Source organism: Metopolophium dirhodum, chromosome 1 (assembly GCF_019925205.1).
Source record: "Metopolophium dirhodum isolate CAU chromosome 1, ASM1992520v1, whole genome shotgun sequence".
Classification (NCBI taxonomy): Eukaryota; Metazoa; Arthropoda; class Insecta; order Hemiptera; family Aphididae; genus Metopolophium; species Metopolophium dirhodum.
Window position 1 is genome coordinate 64,649,656 of NC_083560.1, and position 18,625 is coordinate 64,668,280.

General features: G+C 31.3%; 1 protein-coding gene across 4 annotated transcripts in view; it reads right to left on the bottom strand.

Annotated features, from left to right (window-relative positions):
- Positions 1-1,943: 1,943 nt before the first annotated feature.
- Positions 1,944-18,625, bottom strand: part of LOC132937548 (lysine-specific demethylase 3A-like) — a 68,016-nt gene continuing 51,334 nt past the window's right edge. For 2 of the 4 annotated variants that reach the window (XM_061004369.1, XM_061004372.1), the window contains 13 exons: positions 18,270-18,577; positions 17,259-17,523; positions 13,840-14,058; positions 11,283-13,193; positions 11,063-11,216; positions 10,874-11,004; positions 10,007-10,258; positions 8,472-8,792; positions 8,155-8,400; positions 7,655-7,938; positions 7,276-7,574; positions 6,294-6,610; positions 1,944-6,047 (listed from right to left, as the gene is read on the bottom strand). In XM_061004369.1, coding sequence (XP_060860352.1) covers positions 5,802-6,047; positions 6,294-6,610; positions 7,276-7,574; positions 7,655-7,938; positions 8,155-8,400; positions 8,472-8,792; positions 10,007-10,258; positions 10,874-11,004; positions 11,063-11,216; positions 11,283-13,193; positions 13,840-14,058; positions 17,259-17,523; positions 18,270-18,577 — 4,953 coding nt within the window. In that variant the 3' untranslated portion in view covers positions 1,944-5,801. The remainder of the gene's footprint in view (positions 6,048-6,293; positions 6,611-7,275; positions 7,575-7,654; positions 7,939-8,154; positions 8,401-8,471; positions 8,793-10,006; positions 10,259-10,873; positions 11,005-11,062; positions 11,217-11,282; positions 13,194-13,839; positions 14,059-17,258; positions 17,524-18,269; positions 18,578-18,625) is intronic. The other 2 variants (XM_061004370.1, XM_061004371.1) reach the window with 2 other exon arrangements.

Below are 18,625 nucleotides of genomic sequence, written 5' to 3' on the forward strand. Positions count from 1 at the left end.
ACCAAATTTAAAATCTATTTATAATAATTATACAATAAATTCTATTTGTAATATAGACATATCTCTCATGGACATATACAATGAACTTACAGTCATTGCCAGATAAATTGAGACGGCGGCGGCGGCGCTTTTCTGTAAGTGTAGCCCAAACTAGTCGCTGGCAGTGTGGTGCAAAGGTCACACAGTTGTATACGACGCGCGCAGTCACCAGTTCGAACCCGACTCAGTGCAAAAAATTTTATTTATTATTATTATTATATTATTTATATTATTTATATTATTTAACAATTTCTAAATTTTGTTCTTAAATAAAAGATTATTATCAGAATATTTGATTTTAAATTAATATCGTAAAATAATTTGTATGACAATTGTTGGTTTATTGATGTATTTTCGGTAATAATATTCAAATACGAAGAACCACTGGTTTTCCGTTATCGCGCTGCCGCCACCGTCTCATTTTATCTGGCAACGACTGTAAAAATTTAATTCAAAGACAATTATTATCATATCTAACAAGACCCCAAACAACAAAATCCGTTCTCCAGTTTCGGAAATCTACTCCGCTAAATGAAAATCTAGCAAAAATAGCTCTTTTTATAACTGTGAAAACATTTTGTATTTACTAGGATAGTAGGATAATCTCTTTTTAATGATCCATCAACCAACTTTCTAGCTATCATAGTTTAGGAGAAAAGTTAAAAAAAATATACATTTTGGGACTGTTCACGCAGATGTTTTTGTGGATTCAAACCGTTTACCGCTTGGGTGTGATATCGGATCCCTCTCATTAATATTTTATATTAAAGCTAGCTTAATTACCCACTTATACTCATTATTACTAAGTTACATTTTTATTACTAACTTATTTAACACAAATTCTTGAAGTATTCAAAATTCAGACTTTTTTCATTTCAATTACCATATTATTTGATTAAAAATCAAGAAAGTAAAATATCATGAAAACAACTCGTAAATAACAAGTATCTATTTTTGTAATATAATAATATTATTATTTATGTTAATAGATTGATATTAATGACTACGTATAATTTTTAATTTATTATAGTTTAAAATATCTTTTAATACGTGGACAATAATATTACCCTTATATTCAAATGTATAAAAATTTTCAAAAAAAAAATCATGTGTTTAATAATATAAAATAAAAAGGGTGTTACTTATTTAAAAAAAAAGAAAAATTGTATTGTTATAGCACGTTATATAAATGACGTAAAACATTTAAGTTTTAAAAATAGTATGTTCTTTTAAAGTTTACATACAAAATGTATGTAGGTTGTTAATGAAGAAAATTCGGGTGAGCAATGAGCACCTAAAGTGTATTGTAAAGATATTCGTAAATCGTAGGTTAGGTTAGAACACAATAATATAGAAAAATTAAAAAATACATTTTTGTCAAATAAAACAAGATTTATTTGATTTGTTTTCAACACCAAACAACATATAATATAATATATAAAGCTGGTAATTGGTATATAATATATAGTCAACCAGAAGCACACGAAACGTACAGTATATTTTTGGATACAACAATATATCACGTGTAAGTATACCTATATGGATATATACCTAATGCGTAATATTTTGTATGAAACCGTTTAATCGAAAACAGAAAACAAAAATATTTATCATAGTATGTTACGTCTTAATACGTAAACACCGACTTGAAATCACAAATATAACATGATAAAATGCCATGATATGTGTACAAAGTTGTTGTTTAACGTATTATAAAATAATTGAATGGTATATAATTTTGATTATTTAATAATGGTTGCAATTAAATATTCAGCCGGTTTTAAAATATATTTAAAAAAAAATTACAAGTCCTTAACAATTACGAGTATACTAATATATTTTTATATATATTTATAGTAAGTATATAATGTAAATGAATATCAGTGTACGGAGAATACTTGCTGAAAAAAAAAAGGAAATCAATTACGTCACATTGCAACGGTAAAGATTAAAGGAAACGATAACGAATAATTTCTCACATAAATCTTTTGGTCGTGAAAATCTCACGCTTATTTCATTATACACACACCTCATATTTAATAGGGTACCTACCTATTATTATTTATCAATTTATTATTAAACTACATGATGACTGCAGCAGTGGCGTCCACCCGCACGACCTCACAATAATATAATAATATTAATATCATCGATATCGAGCCAAAGGCGAAACGGTTTCCTATTATATATTTATTAATTTCGTCAGTGGAACTCTATGAAAAAAAAAAAGAAGTAGGCACGCGAAAACGATTTTGGTTTTTTTTTGCATATTATCGCAAGTCTGCGTCGGCGAAAGTTCAAGAATTTTCAATTCAAGAAGGCAATTTGGTTCGAGTTTGAGTTAACGCTAGCGTTGGTGGAAATACGTTGGTTATGCAGGATTTTTATAATGACATTTAACGGGTAAAACTGCACGTAATTTAGTGGCCAATTGAAGTGGGATAATATTTTGCTATACTATGTTTTTTATGTTTCAAATTGTCAAGTTCGGAGGGGGCGCCACTGGAGTCTGGATGTACCTACCTATTGTAATCAGGTATTTGAGATTGGATATTTCAATGGTCGGGCATTAGGTGTCGGAACTGAATAATTACCATCAACGATGACGTTGTTTAATAAATATTATTATTATTTTATCCGGGGAATTTAATATTATGTTAAACGAAAATCGTATCCAGACCACGATAATTTATATTATTTTTTGATGCTACAAAAAAAAAAAAAATACAATGTCATTTTTTGATGCTACAAAAAAATACACAAGTTCATTTTTTGATGCTACAAAAAAAATACAATGTATATGAGGCACATAGGTAGGTAGGTACCTCTATAATATTTTTCGTAGTTTCTGTTAATGCGTTCGACATCGATAACTTATAATAGGTGGCTTAAGTATATAAATATGATATTATAAACATATAATAATAAAAGCGTTCCAATAATGATAATAATAATAATATATAACTTATATAATCCAAAATACATCGATTACGATTAAACATAGGTTACAGTAACTAACCCGTTTGAGCGCCACGATGTGGCGTTAAAAGTTCCTAGAACAACTTCAATAATATAATCTTAATAAACTGTAGTAAAAACACAAATTAACACTTAATAAGTAGGTTTTCATAGAACCTGTCCATAAGTGTAAAAAAAACAACACATTAAATGCGCAATTATAGCATAACATCGAAAACATATCATTTCTATATCATTTTTCTCTCTTCAACCACTATTAAGAATATAATTTTTTTTCTCTTGATAGCTGGTAACAAATACAATATAATAATAGGTACCAATAATTGCGGACCGACAAAAACAATACAAAACGATAACTCAGAATCCATGAAATTATTCGACAAACGCTTATACATTATACTATATTGTGCACGGCAAGTATCGAACGATTGAGAAAGGTCGACGAGCGACAGCCAAAGTTCAACATAATATTATTATAATATGGCTTTCAAATAATTATTGTCCCCGTCTCTTTTTTCCACGATGGGCGCTAACACGGAAAATGTTCTACTGACAATCGTACACGGATAATATACAATAATGTATAATATTGTGTATTCTATAGGATACTATAGCGTTAGTAATAAGAGTTATAAGATTACTGTAGTGGCCGCTTAACACCGACGATCGAGAAACACAGCTGCATCGAAGTAAACCGGCGTACCTATCTTATACATAATGGTGTACATTAGTGCATGGGATTAAATATAAAAACGGGAATTGTGAACTTTAATTTTTTTTAATCTATATTCGTTAAGATTGGTTTTGACTCACGTTTTTAGCAGTTATTCAACGTGGAAGAAAAACGAGTCCGAATTTTCTAATAGAAAACTTGATCGATTTGTAATTTTTAATATTATAATGCGTTATAGTAAAACTGACGAGTGATAACGCGTAATACTGTGCACGGAAATGAGGAAAAAACGAAGAAGCGAGCATACCTAATAGAAGGTATATTATATTTTAAGAATAAAATATGTTTGTGCTTTAAACATTCATTATTAATAATACAACGATCGACAGAAATGTAGGATATTTATTATTTATAACATCTATACACACAAATTGATTTTGAACGGACGCAGGACACGAATAAAAAGCAATAATAATTAATAATCGCTATTCTTAAATTAATTTAATAGTCACACTAAAAACAAATACACCGACGATTTGATCAACAATAACTACCTATTTAGACTGCGCATCAATGGATCAAACTGGCGATCCACCGGTAATATTGAGTAATTGATAAGTTGTTCGCTTAATCAAATGAATTGCGATTCAAACAGGTAGCGAAACGATTCAACTAGTAATATTTTATCGTAAAAAGTCGACAATCAAACGAGATGTCTTGGGTAGGCGTTAAATAATTAATAATATAATTATATAGGTTAATATTAGAGGTCAGATTATGATGGAACAAGTTCATCGAAGCGTACGGATTACCTCGCGACGACCTGTCAACAACACGGAATACGATAACCGTACTCGGTCAGCGATTTCCGGATGTTAATTTATTATTATTATTGAACAGTTTACAATATTTCTGGGCCCGGGGACATAAGTCGTGTAGGCAAAACAAAACGCGTTCGATCCACGAGCGTATTATAACCTATAACTTAACACAATAAACAAATTAATTCTAAATCCTTTATACGGAAGATTACAAACTAATGTCAACATTGTTGCTCAAACACTATAATATTATAAAATATATTGTGTGTAATGTTTGTGTGTGCGTGTGCATTATTGATGTGATATGGCATAGGTGAGTTTAATGTTTACTTCACATGATACCAAAATAATAAATTATAATATTACATTATAAATAATCGACATGCAAAAATAACGTAGAGAATAAATCGTAGTAGATATCTAATTAATGCGTGCGATTTTATTATGCGATGACTGTATAAGAAGAAAAGAAACACAATGAAAAAAACAAAAATCAAAATCGAAATTAAATGCGTCCGATTATTAATATTGGTAATGCTATAATGAAAGGAACAAATGGCAATAGATAATTCACCGTGAATAGCGAACATGATATAATACTATATTATCATAGGTATTATTGGGAGATTTGGAAAAATATAATAGCATGCTTTGTTTTTGTGGTTGGGAAAAAAATATAATGTACGAGATAACAAAAAAAATAAATTATATAAATAGTAACGTACAAAAAAATTAATATATTGTTAAAATCGACATTTCTTGTATAAATTGTACTGTATCTTGTTTTTGTGTATTTTTTTCCAAATGATATAATATATCATTTTAATAATGAATATTACTAAAATATGATGTTAACAAATTCAAACATAGAAAATAATAATACAAATAAAATAATAATATTAACTTAAAGTTCTAGATACAAGAAGTCATATTATCACAAAAATTAAAAAAAAAGAAAACAAATATATAATTTAATGAAAAAAACCCCCTTTTGTGGTGCTCCCGAAAGCGCCAAAATAAAATGTATGATTCGTTTTTTATCGTAATATAATATAAATATATATTATGTATATATTTATATAAAAAAAAGTAAGTATTAACTTTTATTAATTTATATAATACTATATTAAAAATAGTAATATTATAACGGGATAAAATTAAATGTCATTTATAGATTATTTACAAATGAATATAATATGTAATAACAATGAGAGAAAAAATAATAATGGTCAAAATTAAATAATAATAAATTACCATAGACAGAAATAATAATCAATACGCATTTACTCCTACTTTTCCTGTTCCTCTTCCGGTTCCTGTTGTTCCTGCGGTTCTTCCAAATTGTTGTGCAACAATACCGAAATTGAGTCCTTAACCGCGTGGAACATGATATTCTTGATCTGCAGCTTGTCCTCGTGGTTGCTGTGGCTGCTGGACAGTTCGCGGAACTCGTTCATCAACCGGAAACACTGAGATACGTTTTCGGGTGAAACGAAGTCACCAGCCACCTTGATGCAGCTGTGCAGATTTCTCACCTGCAAACGACACACGAGCACGTTTAACGTCAAATGAGAGTGATAAACAATAATAAATATTATGTTTATAATATAATATTACAATATTATATTATCGTGTGTTAACAAACGCCGAAGAAGCATGACGTTTTTCGTATAATAAAAAAAAATTTAAAACATTATATGGTGGAATTATGTGGTAGGTATATTATAATGGCAATAATATTATGTTTCAGTCAAAAATTTATTAAATAACACGTGTTGTACCTGGTGTGGGGCTCCGGCCGGGATGAATATGGCGTCACCTAGACACTGTACCACCGCGTAACCCTGGACACCGTATTCAGTATACAACCGCGCCCTGAGATCTGCGTCCAAGTATGAGGATTGGTCGTGGATGGGATCGTGGTTGGGTTCCAGTGGTTCACCGCGTTCGGCGCTCACTTTGTTCAACAGGTCGCGTATCGAGTCTGCGTCCTTGGCGTGATAAATGTGCCATACAGCACCCGGCAACTCTTTGGGCTCGCGGGCCCGTCTCCTACTTGCCATGTCACAGCCAGCCTCGTCGATCGCCCGATACGCTTCTGAAACATCCATAATATTATAGGCAAATAAATAAACTGGCCACAGCGATATAGTTCTGTAGGTGTGTAGTAGACCAAACTAAAAAAATACATTCGTAAATTAAACCAACTAAATCAACTACAAAATAATATAGAATATAGAGAATTGATTACAATTTATTAAAATAATTTTATAAAACAGACATTTTTATAGAAAAAAGTATACAAGTAAACGTCAAAGACGAACCAACATAAATAAATAGTATAAAATACAAAAATTAATTTTGCATACACTGTACAAGATTGACTAGTCAGTCAAGTGAACAATTTTTCAGCATCTTCAAGTATACAATTGCTGTAATATAGTTATTAAATTACAATAATGAAAGGGCAAAGAAACTTTCCAGTGTGTTGGAAAAGACATTGTATCACGAACATGACTTTTAATTTGCAAGAAAATAATTATAATATCATAGATAATATTATTCACGTGTTCATCATAATCATTACTATATGTTAAAACGTATGAACTATGTCACTAGAGCAACTGATAAGTTCATCAAGTGTGACAAAAAAAAGCAAATTACAAAGTTCAGAGCATATCACAGCGACAAAGATAAATTATCGAATAGGAAAATATAAATTTATTTTGTGCATGAATATTATTGCTAATATTAGATACTTACCCTTTACGTGCCATTCATGATCAGCTTCGTCTTGGTTTTCACTCTTGTGCGAAATAGCCACATACACCATTACATTAACTGCATCCGATACGTCCAAATGTAGATTAGTTGTACTCATTAACTGTTTTGCGGAATCGCGATTTCCAGCGTTCCCGTAAGCTGAGTACATTTTAGGCCCAAGATCTGGTCGTACAAAACATGCCGGTAATCTAGCGGCCAAATTAAGATTTCCATCGCGTAGAGTATAATCTTTTAACGGCAATACTCTCATTAGATCATCAAATCTGTATCGGAAAACGCTAAATACATTAGATTGGTTTTACTATTCAAGAAATCATAAGAAAACTGGAGATACATCAAACGTTAAGAAAATAGTTACCTTTCTGGTAAGGTGTCCGCAAAATCAGTGCCAACTGGCCAGTCTTTTAGTTTCAACAACATGTGTTTACCATCCGGACCTTTAAGTCGCTTGCTTTCGTCCTCAAAACCATCCCAAAACTGTTTCATTGTCTTACCCTCGACAAGCATACCAGTCGCACAGTCAATCAAGTCATTGGTAAATTCACCGAAGTCACGACTAAACGAATAAGGACTCCACAATTCCGGATTTAACCTTTGGCCCACGTCACTGACCATCACTGGTTGACCTCTTTTCCACTGTTCCTACAAAGTACCAACCAATTGCCATTAAATACGTGGAGGTAGTAAAAACAGTAATTTATTCAACATATTATTTCACGACTAAAGTAAACATAATACATTAATACAAATCCGGCAACAATACGACCATCAATATTAATGTATTCGATGCGAATATCTTGATTACACATTTTTATACCAGTAGTTATTTTTATATATAGTAACTGAATAAGAATTTACTTGAAACATGTCGCAGTTGGTAGGATCTTCGGGATCCAAAAGTCTCAACAGTTTTCCGTCACATAGCCATGTATGGGGATTGTTTGGAAAAAATTCTCGGCTCTCTGCCAGTGTCATTACACGTGGTGGAAGCGGCTCGCGTGGAATAGTTTTCAGATATTTATTTTTCTTACGGACAAAGTGTTTTAAAGCCTGCTCTCTCCTTCCCGGGTGAGATTGAACACTCGCTCGTCCGCCATTTGAACACTATGGAATACAAACGAAAATAGACAAATAATTAATGATTTAACAATTTAATTTGCATGCGTTTATTTTACCCCGGCAATCTGTGGTTCGATGTTAATAGCATTTTGGGAAAGACTCTTAGATTCCTCGGCAATATTTCCCGATGAGCTCTCATCAGGACTTTTCTTAGAGTTTTCAGCAGCACTGTTTTTCGAACCCTCGGCAGGAATGTTTTGAGAGTCCTCAGACACTTTAATTTTTGAGTTATCAGCAGATTCGTTTTTTAAGTTCTCAGCAGAACTTATTTCAGAATTTTCAGCAAGACTGCTTTGAGAGTTATCATCAGTATTTGAAGTGCTTGCTTGTGACATTGAAGGCACATTGTCATCGTCGTCATCAGTACTGGCATCGCCCTTAAAATACAGAAAAGACATATTATAGTGATAGTATTCATATATTTGAGAATATTTATTCACATTATACATTCAAACCTTAGAGCCCTATATAGTATGGGCCCTTTAACTATATAATTAGGTACCTATAATAATGGTATGGAGAAAATAAACCATATTTCTTAGTACCTGTATTGGTAAAAAATTAAATATATTTTCAGGCACGAAAAATAAACACAAAGCTAAATCTAATGAATAATAAGTATTTTAGAAGTTGAGACTTTATAAGTGTACAATAAACTTTTTTTATTACCTACATATTATAATGATACAAATTAAGGGACCTGCACATGACCTGTTTTTTTAATCACAAACAAACCTTGCATGAAAAACTCGTGGAGTGATCAGATATTGATAATTTTCTTTTTTTTTTGGAAAGAAAAACTCTTCTTACAGGACATGCATTTAAAAAACTCTTTTTCTAAACCATATTATACGATTTTTAATACGATCAATTTTTGTTATGTTTGTTTTAAGCATCAAAATAAAAATCAAAGTCCAATGCGCACTGTAGAAAATTATCCTCTTTCTACCGAAAAAACAATAATCAAATTAGACAACTCTATGATGCGTGAGAATTATTCCTGTAATGCGTGTTTTTATCAAAAAATTACATTTTTCATTTTTAGACGGCGGTGCCGTTGACATGTCCACACATACTTAGATAGTCCGGTACCCGCATACAATCACACTCACGCTAATCAACATTGACGACTAACACAAATGATATAGGTGGCGGTAATGAAATTTCATATTGCCCAGATAATGCCCCTTATCAAAGATACACGAGCAGGCCACTTAATAAAAAGGCCAGACATAATACAGAGACCAGATTTTGGCACTCGTCCCACTTCGTTCAATTCAGCATAATAAAGTAGTATATAACAAATATAAGAAAATATAATATAAATATAATAAATCATCACGTTCAAAAATGATCAAGCGCTTTAGTTCACCTAGTGTTTGTAATACTATTTAAAATGTGTAGTTATTCATAAAACAATGAATTATCTTAGATTTTGTAACATTTATTAAATATAGACGAGCAGACTATAAAATAAAATTGTGAAGGTAAAAAAAAATATGTAATTTTAATACATAGATTCAACTTTGACTAAAATAAATTACAATCTAATTAAAAATCGTTTAAATTTTAAATAGAAATAAATATTTACCGGTATCTCAGGGAAAGGATGGTCTGGACAACCACATTCGATTGCAAGGTTCCACAAAGTACTGACTTTGTGTAAATCAGAGAATACAACGTCCATCGAGTCACTGGCTACGATTTGTGTAAGCATGAGCCGCTCGACGTCGTGATTATGTTTGCTGTTACAAGTCATCCACGTGAATGTGTCTTTCTCTCGCAGGTCCTTCTTAGTCATAGTCGCGGCGTTTGGCAACTCTGACGAGCCATTGAGACGCGCCTGCACAACATCCGTAATATATTTGTGTTAGTTATATAGGTATAACATTGTTTGTAGAAAATATTTAAAACCAAACGTATTCCTCGTATATATGTGATTCGATTTAGCATAAAAAAAATAATCAAAACGAACACGTGGGTAATACTTTACTTAACAGCAATTTATGTAATGAAACGTGTGAATAAATACAAACCGTCCATTCAAAATAAAAAATACTGATACTTAAATAAATATATGGATACTTCTGTAGGTATTAAACCAAGTACATTTTTATGATTTCAGTATAACACATAATACATTTTTCTGGTTTCAGTATTATGAGTTAATAAACTAGCCATGCATCATTTTGTTTTTAATTTCGACTACATTTGCAGTATTTAAGTTGTATTCGCTCGAGAACACATGATATTAACTATTATTAAGTACTAAAATAATTATAATTTCTTAAAACAAGTGTCATATAAGTTTTAATAAATGTATTGGCATGTAGTTGCATTATTTTTCAATTGCACACATTGTTAAATTTTTTATAAGGATTAGTATAAAATAACTAGAAAAAATATTGATGCGTTTAAGATTAACGATTATTAAAAATAAATTAATATATATATATACCTTAACACAATCGATGCAAACACCAAAACCACATTTTGCGCAGGCCCAGTGGTAGTTAAAAATAGTCGTAAGACAAACATCACACATTTCCCTCACACCATTAGCTGCTTTTTTCCACGCAATAGGTTTGCCTGCAAAACAAATAAAGTATAATTTTTAAATTCACTTTTAACACGTGAAATTAATTACCTTGGAAATATGGTGATAGAGTTAGAGCTTTATTTTCTTCTTTCACTAAATAGCAAAATTGACGACCAGCCTCAACTAACACTTTTTTTGCAACTTCCACATCTAATGAACTTGGTGGACATTCCGGGTTAGGTAGCCAAAGATTCGCATCATCCTAAAATAAATGTTTAATTAATAAATGATGTTCCTTGAGTTTTAACTATAATAGGCACGAACTTACTTCAGTAATATCCAAGAAAGGATCGGGAAACCCAGCATTCATTAATTGCCCAGTTTTGTTTGTGAACAACCGACGAAATGCGTAGAACCGACAAAATATGTTATCAATTTCATCTTGCGTCATTAAATCATTCTTCTTATTGTTTATGAATATGCGACATTCTCGACATTTATGTATCTTTGGCCCAGCATTTAAACATGGGCCCGATTGAAAAAACCGCACTTCACCGTCATTATTTTTTCCTTTTTTCAAAGGTATACTTACAACAACCTTGGGCTTTCTTCCTCTTTTTTTAGGAATTTTAATCGGAGGAACTTTCTTCTCCGTATCTAAAGGCTTGACATTGTCTGTTGTGTCTTTATTTTCAGGGGGTATCGCGGGATTAGAAACTTTTCTTTTCTTACACTTTTTGGTCCCACTTCCCGATGATGTCGACGGTTCTGAGTAAGAAGTACACGGCAAAATTACAGGAGGCGATACTGCCTCTATATTATCGTCTGATGAGCTTTTGGAAATTTTTCTTTTTTTGGTAATTTCACACTGTAAAACTGGAGGAGTATCATCCATTTGAGAGAAAGAATGTGATGGATTTTGATCAATATTAACGCCTGCTTCTTTCAAGTCTTCTGCCCATACATGGCGTTGTAACCATGCTTTCTTTAACTTGTGATGATGGGTTTTTATTCCACTAGACATTTCTGTATAAGTGGCAGGCATTAGAACCGGAGGAGGTGTAGATGGAGAAGAATCATAGGTAGTTGAGTTGGTGATTGGGATATTTGAAGAGGTTGTCACCGAAATTTCTGTTGTAACATTTATTGATGATGCGGGTTTTGAAATTGTTGCTGGGATTGATGCAGGAGTAATTGTGGGAATCTCTGTTGAAGCTGTAAACTGGGATATTGAAACGGGAGTTGGAATAATTGTCAAATTAGGTAAAATGGTAGATGAAATGGAAGTTGGGATAGCCTTTGGATCAATTTTTGAAACGGTAGACGGAATGGAAATTGGGACAGTTATCAAATTAGCTGTTGAAATTGTTATTGGTTTGCTTGATGAATTACTCGTTGAAACAGTAGACGGCAAAATTATCGAGTTGGTCGATGAGAGTGTCGTCGTTAAGATTGCTGAATTGGTAGTCGAATTGCTTATTAATGTAATCAATGGCGAGCTCACATTATCGTTAACAGGCAAATACATTTCTAAATAGTTATGTTTTTTAGATTTAACACAAACATTTATATCATGTGTGTTTGTGGTATCTTGAGGATCTGGTTTGGCATTTTTGTAGTTAGAATTTAAATATAAAGGAACATCAGTTTCAGGTGTAGCTTTATTACATATCATAACTAGATCTAATGCTTCCGTTTGGAGATCATCAATTGGTACTGCGACAGGTACAAATTTTGGAAGGGCACTAGACATCATTGCATTTAAGTGTGCTGGAGGGGGCGTGTCTAAATCTCTTTGAGCATGATCAGTTTGAGGTGGATACAAAGCATAACGACCATGTGTATTTAACAGAGGCCCAGGATGATGTTGTTCCGGGGAAGAGTTGTGACCTTTTAATTGACTAGTATTGACCGAAGAAGATGATGTCCTGGAGTAATGCATTGGTTTAGCTTGTTTTAGTTCTTTATTATCTAATTTTACAGCGGGGACTGTTAGAATAGTAGGAGTACGATTATATGAATAAGCTTCTGGCACAGGCATCGATGAGTTTTTGTACGAAGACTCGTTTCTAACTATTACTGATGAATTGGAAGGAGGTGCGTACACATGATTTGTATTCATGTAAGGAGCATACGAGATCATATTATTGTGGTTTCCACCATCGTTGGCATTGATTAATACATTATCATGATCGAAATTCGATATAGGAACGGTCCGACTTCTATAATGCGCTTGCTGCTATGAACATATAAATAATAACAATAGTTAAATAAACATTTCCAAAAAAAAATGTATTATTTATATTTACGCTCCATATGAAGCATATGAAAAATATAAAGTAAATTTTATTTTTCTATAAAAACCGACTGCTGGCGTATTATCGATAAAGTTTTAAAAAATGTTATTCTTTTCTGAGGAAAACGGAATCATAATATTAATTTTATATTTTTTTTATTGAAAATGTTCGTGACTACAAGATTTAAGACTTTAATCACAGATTTCTAGAACACCATAATATAACGTAACTTCCTAAATAAACATATAATATACAATATGTATATATTCAAAATTTTTAATTCCAATTAATATTTTTTTATTATTTGTTCTTAAGTTTCCATGGAAATGGTTATTAACTTATATAATTAACTTTTGAGAACACTTGAAATTTGAAAAATCACAAACACTTAAACAAATTGAGCTCTTCTTAGAATTGTTTTTTTTAAATTAGAATTTTCTAATTACAACACACCACGTTTTTATACTAATTTTCTAACTTCAACATTATTTGATTGATAATAAATTTGATTTTATAATAATTATTATTTAACTAAAATATGCATTTTTAACTATCCATTAATGTTAGTTTATTTAAATTTATACTTACAGTTGAAGGTCTAGAAGATGATGAACCAACCGGTGTTGATCTGGTCGGTGCATATTTATTTTTATTTTCTTTCCAATCGTCGACTCCTCGATGATTGGTGGTTTGATTTGCCCCATTTAGGGATGGATGTCTTTGCTTAGATGAATCTTGAGTCTTAGGTCCTTGACTTGGATACACATTTTTCGGCGGGGAAGGCAAATTTGATATCCAATTGGTTCTCTAATAAAAACAATATTTAAATAATGCTATATTTTATTTAGATTCTTTTTTCAAACATAATTTATATATTTTGAGATACGATAGGAGTTGCACGATTGGGTTTAGATTGAACACATATTTATTTAATACATTTAAGCATGCAATATTGAATTTAGACGAATAACATTACTGTCAATAAATTATAGGGAGCGATTGGGTAATATTTGATATGGATGTCTCTTCAAATACAATGAATATAGCTGTAAAAATAGCAAACCTTTATGTTATTATATTTAATAATAATATTTACACACATACACACACACACACACACACACACATATATATATATAATTATATACATATATTTTTTTAACCCTGCTCAAATTTATGTTTATTTCTAAAATCTTTATCGCCAATAATGAAAGTACACTATTATTAAGGTATTATTTATTTATTACCTATAATTTAAAACGTACAATAAAAGTAAAAATAAATAATGACGAGTGTATAACTAATTAATTAATTTCATACTGAATATGACATTTATTTTTAAATAAAGATTAAAAGATATGTTTCTTTTAAGACAATTTTGTTTTATACGTTATCTTGTAAAGATAAAACTAATTACCTATCTAATACAAATAAAATAAAATACAATGAGCACTTTGTTATTAAATGAACATCTACTGTAAACTGTAGGGTTTTTTGAGCTGTGTAATTTAGTCAGACTGTTGTTTTTCACGATAAATAATTGATGGGATATTTATTTTCAAGAACAAGACTTAATAATTTTTTCAAAATATGTAGGTATGGGGCCCGGAGTGGTGCAGTAGTCACGCAGTTGACTACGACTCACACAGTCATCGGTTCGATTCATATCAAAGTGCAAAAAAATTGTGTGGTTCTACGCAACCACCGAAAATCCCAATGCTGTCGTCCGATTGCGTCATCCGGTTTCCAACTAGGTCCCACTCCACTGGGAGTGAAGACCGCACATGTCTCCTCTTGGAGAAGGGGGGTAGTACCATGTATATAGTGATATATATACATAGATAAATAGATCACATAGTCTCCCTACTACCCACTTGTGATAAGCATTGACGAAGACCTTGAGGTCGTTTCAATGAACAAATACAAAAAAAAAATGTAGGTATTAACTTTATCAATAACTAGAGAAAAATTATTTATTTAATATAGGTATTGTTAATTTTTAAAAACTTGTGTTATTGTAACAATTTCTAGTTTTCTATTAAATGTATATGCTTAAAATCCATTGCTACATTAATTTTCATGAGTTTTATATTTCATATTAGGGATGCAGGACTTTTAAAAATAATATAACTACCAATTGTAGTTTTATCGACAAAAAACTTAATACGATTTGTATATCTATTAATATTAATTTCAAGGTACCCCCAATTATCTGTTGTACCTATAGTTATCGCATGTAAAAGAAAGGTGTATTAGTAAATTATCTTTATTTAGTAATTTGTGCGATATTTAAAGAGGATTAAGGATACTATTTAAAAAATATTATGATACAAGTAAATATATATATTTTTTTTTACATTTGTTAATGAGATGTAGGTAGTAATAAATAGTATGTAGTATAATATATTCTAATTAATAAAACAGGCCAAATGGGTTGGCCTTATTGGCATGTTAACGATCACTCATAATAACACCAGACAAAGTAACGTATATAAGCTAAGTTTTAAAAAAAAGAAGACTTGATTTTGTGTTATAGATATAAAACGTCAAATCGTAAATATTTATTGTTGTATAATATTATGAATAATATAATAATAAAAATAAATACAACATCTATTTGTAATAGAAATTTTATTTCAACAAAACTTTTAATCACAAGTAAAATACTATTATGATATATAATATTAGAATTTTGGTAAAGTGTTTTTTATTGATGTTGTTAAACAGTTATTATAATGTAAGGCAACGTGAAGGAAGTTAGTTGCTACTGGATAAAACCATATCCCCCACCTCAAGACAAAACCTAAATACACCACTTGTTTAATGAATTTGGGAATAGATGGTCTAAAAATACTTACTATTTGTATCGCAATATTCATATAAGTAATAAAGGTATGTTCTGTTTTTATAAAAATTACCTTATATGATAGTATAATTTATAAGACAAAACATTTTCAGACAATATTTACATTATATTACCTATATAAGGATTCATTTGTGACTATTATTGATTTTTTAATACACATTGTAATTATCTATATAATGCGTTTAAAACATGTAATGCTAGGTTGACCATGAGCCAAATACCTTTTGACAAATAACGGTATTTTTATTACATTTGTCGATACTATCACAGAGGGCGGTTATCATGCTAAAAGATATTAGTATCATATTTCGGAATTTTACTTAAACGATCACATATAAAGTACCATATATGTTCAGTAGTTCCAGTTTTGTGTAGTAAGCATTAATAACGGAGTATATTATGAAACTTAAAGGTAAAAATATTATTTGTGTTTTGGTCATAGGGTTTCTACGATACTTTAACTTTTAAGCGAGTTTAATATATTTTTACCTACTAATGACTTGATTAATAATTTAAATACCGTAAAAAACCCATGAGAAACGCATAATATAATGTTTTTACCATTAAGTTTCGTAATATATCGATTTACTATAATACTCAAGGTAATCTATTACTAAAAGAGACCTCTTAAACATAAGCCAACACAAAAAAATAAACATAAGTATATATATTATTTCTTAATTTTCATATTAGCTACTCATAATATTCATAATTTGTAGTAACCAGTGAAAGACATTGCAATTGTCGGTGGTACATGTTATTATTTTACTTATAAAAGTATAAACAATCGAAATTTTTTTATTATTTGCAAAATATTTTTGTACGCTTGTATTTTTCGTTATGTTTGCACGATTAGGTTTTTAGAGAATTTATTAAGACACTATAGTGAGTGGTGGATAAAAAGTGTAAACCAATACATATTTCTGCTGCTTTTGTTTAATTCGACATAAGTTTGAAGTAAGAGAAAAAATAAAGAAGAATGAAAAATATAAAGCTTTTTGCATTATAAACGAAGCTACTTTATACATTGGTCTTAAAATACAATCTTCAGGGAATTAATAAAGTGTTGCAAAAGTATAACAATATAAACACTAAAGAAATTATAAAAAAAAAATGAAGAATAATTAATCGAAACTCTTACCCTTTGTTGCTGAGCAAGTTTCAGACTCTCCTCGAAATGCTGATGGACAGCTGCCTCGGCTTGTTGCTTTTCGGTATGTTCGCGATTGCCTCTCTGGTGACGGTTTACCAGCCGTTCGATTTCCACCTGCCCGTACTCGTTATTCAAAACGTTCTCGATGGGCACACCTCCGCTCCTGCTCTTGCCGCCCCCTGCAGGGCCTTGTGTGTACGGCGGCTGTTTGGCTCTTTTCGTTTCTTTGTAAACGTCCTTTTCCGCATTTCCTCTGCGGCGAAAAATAAAGAAAACGATGCATGATAGACAGCATAATATACTCTTGCAGACAAGCTCGTTATTCGAAAATCTGAACAGGGCATGTCTCGGTTTTTACGTCGTAGGTAAATGTGCGATATATTTTATTTGAGACGACAATTATTATAACTGACAACTATACAGCGATATTATAATATATTTGTCAATTTGTCAAGTGTACATTTCAGTGTTTGCAAACTTCTCTAAGAATACCTATTCACGTTCGTCAACTTTACAAAATATGAATTCGATCAACCGCCCGCGATCGTTTTATTTCATTCTCGAGTTGTAAGTTTATAGGTATAGGTATTTTTAAGCTAAGTACTTTATAAGCTGAAACGACTGTTCCTCTATAATTACACTCCAGCTGTAGTGGTTTAGGAAATTATTAGTAATTAGTAATTACTAATTAGGTACACGTTTGTGTCAACTAAATTACAATCTACGAATATATTTTATTTCTTTATTTGTACCTATTTAAAATCATTAATTGTGGAGTGATTAAACAAAAAAAATAATTAATCAATAAGTTTTAACTAGTAATAGAATATATTATTATGTGATACGTATAGACATGAATCTAACTTAGGTAACGTATTATCTTTTTAAATTAACTAGAAAAAAACTATATGTTACAAATTACAAAGGATTATTATACTAGTTAAATTATTAAATTAATTAGAAAAATTAACTTTTCAATTATTTAATGTTAGGTTGTACCTGCTATTTAGTTGCTGCTGTTCGTTGGGGCGATGATGGTGGTAATAGCTGTTGGCTGCCGTCGAATTATTGTTGCTGTTTGCCACGGGAACAGCAGGCGGTTTCCACAGCATTCCTCCGGCTGCGCCCATGGTCGGCTGCATCGCTGACGGCGCTGGAGTCTGAGGCGGCATCGCTGGTGGAGGCCCGACCGACGGTGGGTGGAAAGGCTGATAGGGCATCATCATCTGTGGCATTTGCGCCGTGTTCGACATGAAAAGGCTCTGGTGCTGAACGCTATCCACGTGTCTTATGGGACCGTTCGGCGACTGGAAAACGCGATATAACAGTGAGTTGGTGGTAAACGACAGCACATA